At 36.2% G+C, this 6,672-nt stretch overlaps 1 protein-coding gene across 1 annotated transcript; it reads right to left on the bottom strand.

Moving 5' to 3' along the window:
• Positions 1-312: 312 nt before the first annotated feature.
• On the bottom strand, positions 313-2,467 carry LOC106770815 (protein LIFEGUARD 2). The gene is made up of 4 exons (XM_014656627.2): positions 2,108-2,467; positions 1,896-2,009; positions 856-1,013; positions 313-728 (listed from the first exon to the last, which is right to left on the bottom strand). Exons 1-4 carry the CDS (start codon positions 2,355-2,357, stop codon positions 522-524), a joined length of 729 nt encoding a protein of 242 aa, XP_014512113.1. The 5' UTR covers positions 2,358-2,467; the 3' UTR covers positions 313-521.
• Positions 2,468-6,672: the final 4,205 nt, after the last annotated feature.

The following is a 6,672-nucleotide window of genomic DNA, read 5'->3' as shown; positions in this document are numbered from 1 at the left end:
AATCACGTAATCAATGTAATTTTTGACTAATCACGTAATCAATGTAATTTTTGACTAATCACGTAATCACGTAATCAATGTAATTTTTGACTAATTATTCAAATATTATAAAAAAATTATATAAATATCATTATCCTTACTTTTTTATACATGTTGAATAAAGCCGGTACGAGGTTATGTGCACATTTATTGCCATTTTTGTTCAATTTATTCAACTTTTTCCATAAATTCATGTATGATGGGTGCATAGCCCACCTATCGACGGTTGACAACTGTAACAGGAAAAAGTAACGCATGTAACAAAAACGAACAGTTACAAAGAGCAAAATTTCATTGTTAACAAACTATTTATGAACAACTTTGACAATTATCCATTGTACACACTGTACCCCTTGCAAGAGTGAGCCCCAAAGATTTTATTAATAATATGAATCTGTTTTCTCAGAACCCACCCTCATCTCCCAGAGAGAGTAAACAATTTGACAATTTGCAGGCTAGGAAGCAGTATATGATACAATCATCTAATTATCAGCGGCTCTAAAAATAGTGAGCAGAGAGAGGAAGAGATTGATGATGTCCAGATACAAGGAGACCGAAGCCCAAATGAATTCATCATAAGAATATCTCTTAATCAGGTTGTCTGTATCATATACGATGTACCCACAAAATATAAGAGCCGCCAAGCACCCATAAATCATCACAGACAACTTACCCAATGGAAACAGAACCTATAACGCAGGGGAAAGATGTTATACATTGATTAACCCAAATAGATTCAATCGCATAATACAAAAGAAATAACTATTTTCAATCGCATAATACAAAAGAAATAACTATTTTCGAAGATTAAAATACCTGAATCAGAGCGAAGACCATAAGAACTAGCACAGCACCGAACAAGAAGGGGCCAAGAAAGTTGAAATCTTGGCCTCTCCTTGCAGCCCAAAATGTGTAGAGAGTCAGACCAATCACCACCACAGCGGTCAGTATTACAGCTTCCAGAATAACTTTCTCTGTATCAAAAATCGAGCATCATTCGGGAAAAAAAAATCAGTACTACACACAAATAGGCAATTTTCACTGAGAATGCAACTTAAGCAAATGCCAGAATATAGAAAGGAGAAAGTTTTAACGCGAGACAGCCAAGATCCCAAATAGGGTGTCAAGAGCTGCTTTATGGCTTTATTTCATATTGCAGACATACTAGTACATCAGTAGTTTCCGTACAAGTGAATTATCCGTTCTTGTGACTCCATGTCTTTCTCGGTTGGAAGGAAAAAAAAGAAGAGAAGGTCTTAAACTTAGAGATTAGAACTCAAAATCCCAATGAGACGACGAAATTAAGGTTTTACAGAAGCTTAATATGTTTGATTGTACACAAGCAATGGTATTGAGTCACAACCCACGATGATGGACTTGTACTAAAATCAATCCAATTTATAAAAACAATTTCACTTTTGTACATTGTACCAAATTAGAGTCACGCACAAAAATATTAACCAAGCAAGACCAAACTCAAATGTTTTTGATTCAAAGGAGATACGGAGAAAATGCAAAAATTAACCGAAGTTAGGTGGGAATTTTGAACTATTATATTTTATTTGTTACCAATTTTTATAACTTCCAAGTATTCCCCGTTGTTGCTCACTAATCTCTACTAGAAAATTAGCTGGCTAACTTCGGTAAAATTTTCTATCTCAGTCGCATGTTTTCCATCCACAAGGCTATACCTCGCGTAAAGGCATTTTGTTATCACTTCCAAAAATAAGCACATTGTCGAATAAATCCCAAATTTAAACTACCCGCACTACGGAAACGCAAGTTATAATCTAGATCAAAAACAACGAAAATAAAATTAAAATTAAAAAAAGGAGAGACGAGACTATGAATCGTACCGCTAGTAAAGGCGCAACTCAATCCAACAACAAAAGAAAGAGATATAGTGAAAAGCCCTAAGAGTAGGTAGTTGACGGGATGCTTCTGGTAATAGTAGTAAAGTGGACACAGCGCTGCAATTGCAAGCAAAAACAACACAACAAAGGCGTCAGAGAGAAATCAGAGGAACAGCAAGCGACGGAACTGAAATGAATTAGGTCAGGAGACGCACTGATGAAGGGGACGAAGATGAGGACGATGTAGAGAGCCAATCCGGTGCCGGTGGTGGCGAAGAAGACGCCGATAGGGCGGACGGTGACGACGACGGCGCCGATGACGATGGTGACGAGCAACTGGATGGCAATGATGGAGTAGACTTTCCTGATGAAGGACCAGCGCAGTTCGGGGCTCTCCAGCATCATCGGATACAGAGGCCGTGCGCCGCTCTCCAAATCAGTTTTCCCGTATGGCTGGTTCCACATCTTCTTTCTTGTGGCGACTATGAAACTGAGAGAAAATGTAGGGAAATTTGCTTAGGGCTTTTTGGATCTTGCGTGCGTGGAATGAAATGGGATCAGTGTGTTTCATTTAGCGGGAGTTATCAATAAATAAAAGCCCGTGGTGCGCGTGCGTGGAAATTGAATGGGTGAAAGAGAGTTCGTGAGACTTCGCAAACCTTAAACGTCGCCGTTTTGATACGCATAGAACACGTGGAATCTTCTTTTCTTGACGCGTGTAGGACCTGAACGTTCCAGATTCATCAACGGTAATTGCACAGACAGAGTAACCCAGTAATTTGACAGTTTTTAACGAAGAACAATGTTCGAATATTCTTTTCTCAATTTCATCGTTTACTTTTGGTAAGTCAATAGCTTAATAAAATAAATAAATAAAAATAAAATGGAACGAAAAACTTCAAAACAACATTGCTTAAGAAGGAAGTTCCTGAATGTTCTTTCGCGGTTCCTTCAGTTTATTTTTTGTTAATCAATAACTTAATTAAATAAATGAACATGGGAATGAAAACTTCAAAACAATTATGTTTAACTTATAGAAGTTCTTTAGTATTCTGAGATTTTTTTTAAGGTTAAATTAGTCGATTATTCATTTTTAGATAAATTTTAAATTGGTTCTTTATTTTATATGATTTAATTTAGTTTCCAAATTTTTTAAAAATTTGATACAAGTTGTTTCCGTTAATTCGTGAATTTTTATTCTTTTAATTTATTTTATTTTATTTTTTAAAATTTTGTTACCTGACTTTACAAGTTTCATATGTGACTGTTAGGTCACATATAATTGTTTTATTCTTAATTTTATCATTATATTTTTATTTCATTTCAGTTTACTTTTAATTTATTTTAAAATTAAATAATTTTGTATTTAATTTTTATTTAAATAATATACAATATTTTTATTAAATACTTTTAATAAGATTAAGTATATATTTATATTTTACACTAGTTTTTCAATTACTTTAAAATTATTAATAAAAAGTAATGTTGATAAAAAATTAAAATTAATTTTAACTTAAGTAAATTAAATTTATTTATCAATTATATTAGATATATTATCTTTATTTTATATTTATCATAGTTAGTTTGTTATTATTTTTTATTTGTATTTGGACTTTACTCATGTTTATTTTATTATTAATAGAAGATCCTATGTGTATATTCAACACAATAGAGATAAATCTCATATATTGTTTTCACTATATTCAATATAGTATTAGAGTTGATGATTCGTCTTGGTGACCGACTCAGACGAATACAATGGTTCCTATATCGGGAGTGTACCAATATGGAAGGGACTCGCTCTTGAGGAAGAGATTGTTAGGAATGCAAGTGAGCCCAAGTCTCACATTGGCTAGAAATGAGAAAGTAGAGCACTATATAAAGGTGAAAGACCAATTAACTCATTGCCTTAAGATTTTAGGTAAAGAGTGATGTCAATCCCTATATGGTTGGACTTATACCTCATTGGTGTTTGTATCTCCTCAATGAACCTCTTCCTCGGTAGACCCTATAGTGGTATCACAATCATGAGTTAGAGTTTATTCCACGAATGAATTGTATATACCTCGACGTAAGGGGGTATGTTGGAAGTCCAACATGGACTAAAGATAAGGTCACTATAGAGTATATAAGTACGCACAAGCCTCACCTTACAAGCAGGTTTTGTGAGGTTTAGTTAGGCTTAAAGTCCAATACTTAACATGGTATCTAAAGCCTAAGGTTCTTTTGAGGAAAAAATTTGTGTTGCCTCTGCCACTATGTCTACCGCTGTCACTACATGAGTTCTAGTTTTGACCAACGATCACATGGTTTTGATCGTCTCAGTCACACGACCACCGTGCCATTAACGACGCCTTCATCGGAGCTCCTATGTGCTCTTAGTGCCTTTTAAAGCTGTGGATTTGCTCCTTTTTTCGTCGTGCATGGTGGCATGTATAGTAGCAATTCAGAGCATCGAGGTCGCTCATTTTCCTTTTTCGAGTTCATCGTGCATTGTCGCACATCCCATCTCCTCTCACGCAACTATTCAGAGCATTGAGGTTGCTTTTTTTTCCTTTTCAGGTGCCTTGATGGGAGAATCTTGGATTTTTATGGTTTCTCTCTCCTGTTTATCCATGGCTTCTTCCACTGTTGTCTCTTCTAACCTCCCTTTTATCACCATTACATTTGACCCGTCCATATATGTTTTTTCTCCCATGGAAAATATGACTTTTCGTGATGACTCTCCAACAATGACCTCTTTATCTACTAGATGTCAACAATGTATTCCTCAACGACTATTTGTAAGAAGAGATTTACATTAAGCAACCTCCCGAATTTGTTGCCCAGGAGGAGTCTCTTGGGTTGGTATTTCGTCTTTTATGTCGTCTTGCAAAACATTAGCAATTTGGTGTCACTCAATTTGGTACATACGATTTGTATGCACTAGCTTGAGGGAGAGTGTTAGATATATTATCCTTATTTTATATTTATCTTTTATCTTTAGTTAGTTTGTTATTATTTCTTATTTGTATTTTGGACTTAACTCATATTTCTTCTATTATAAATAGAAGACCTTATGTGTATATTCAATACAAGAGAGATAAATCTCATATATAGTTTTCACTATATTCAACAAATTGTATTTCATAAAATAATATAAATTTATCAATTCTTTTAATTCTTTTAAATATGTGTATATTTTTAAATTGTGTAAAATTCAATCATTTCTATATAAATGTTTGAGTTGGTTAAAAATAACAATTTTAAAAATTGAAATGTAAAATTTTAAAATAACTGTAAGCAATTTTATAACAATTTAAAACAAATAAATCTAAAATTTGAAAACAATTTTAAATAAAGTTGTAAAATATAAATATAAATAAACTTAATTTTATTAAAAATATTTAATAAAAGTATCTATTTTAATAAAAGTATTTGTATAACATTTATATAAGTTAAATTTAATTTCAATTTAAAGATGAACAAAATTGTCTCATTTTAAAAAAATAACTGAATTGAGACAATAAAATAGAATTATTAAATTGAGACTAAGACAATAACACTTGGATGACAGTGACATGTGACACTGCAACTACCACATCACATTGTCAGTGATAAGACAAGATTGTCTAGTAACCCTTGTTTTAAAGTTTAGCAACAGTGTCTAATGAAATAACATATATCAAAATGAATCGTCTAGGATAAACACATTAAACACTATACATGTGTAAATGTCATTCTAAATGCTAAACGTTACTTTAAACAGACTACGTATAAATGATAGTACATGTATCATGCCTAAACGCTATGAATGTTGTAGTGGAGAGGGTTCGGTCGAACCGGTCAGACCGAGTGCAGTGGAGGGAGTTCGGTCGGGTCCGACTGGCAAAGTTTGGGGAATGAGTACAACTTAGGGCNGAGCGGTGTAGGGCAGGGTAGGAATGAGGTTGTAGGAGCATTGATGGGCCTTGATGGAGATGTAACGGAAGGTGCAGCAAATCAATGAAATTAATGGTCAGTTACAGATGCGTAGTCTATAAATAAGAATGGCAGGACAGGTAAAGTAATATCGAATCTAATATAAAAATTGGCCTAGCTAATTGATCTACTATCTGACTTGGGCGTCGGAGTGTTCTCTTTGCAGGGCCTCCAGGTTGATTGCCGAAGGATATCGACAAGACGGACGGGTCAGACGGTCGGAAGCTGGTCTAAGTGGTCGGTTCGGTCTCGGGCTCTAACACCGAAACATTTGGTGCCCACCGTGGGGCCCGAAATTGTGACTTACCCAGAAACGAACACAATGGCAGAGCAATTGCAGTTGCAGGTTTTACAGGAGATGCAAAGGCAGATGCAGGAGATGAGGGCGGAAATAGCAGCCTTACGGGCGGAGCGAGAGAACGGGATAGGAGGGCCCTCGGTGCAGTCAGTGAACGTGCAGACGATCCATTCCGGGGATGAGGAGGTGAGTAGACGACCATCAGTGGAAGAAGTGGTGGGAGCTGACAATGGGGGAAACAGGGGAAGGGGCCGAGGAAGAGGGATTGGACGGGGGAATGGGGAAAACGGAAGAGGGATCGGCAGGGGAAAAGGGCTGAACGGGAGAGGAAGGGGAAGAGACGTTCGGGGAAGGGGGAGAGGAAGAGGGGAAGAAAATGTGGAGCGTGACCAAGAAAACCCGGAGGTGCGGAGGGAGCTTGTAGGGTAGAACCAACCGTTCGTCGAAGCCCGGGAGGGCGAGGACCAGTTTGATCAAGCTGAGGGGTTACACCCGTTTACTACTAATGTCATGGGGGCGGTA

The sequence above is a fragment of the Vigna radiata genome, chromosome 8 (genome assembly GCF_000741045.1).
Source record: "Vigna radiata var. radiata cultivar VC1973A chromosome 8, Vradiata_ver6, whole genome shotgun sequence".
NCBI lineage: Eukaryota > Viridiplantae > Streptophyta > Magnoliopsida > Fabales > Fabaceae > Vigna > Vigna radiata.
The sequence above is the reverse complement of the archived record's forward strand: the minus strand, read 5'-3'. Positions and strand labels throughout refer to the sequence as shown.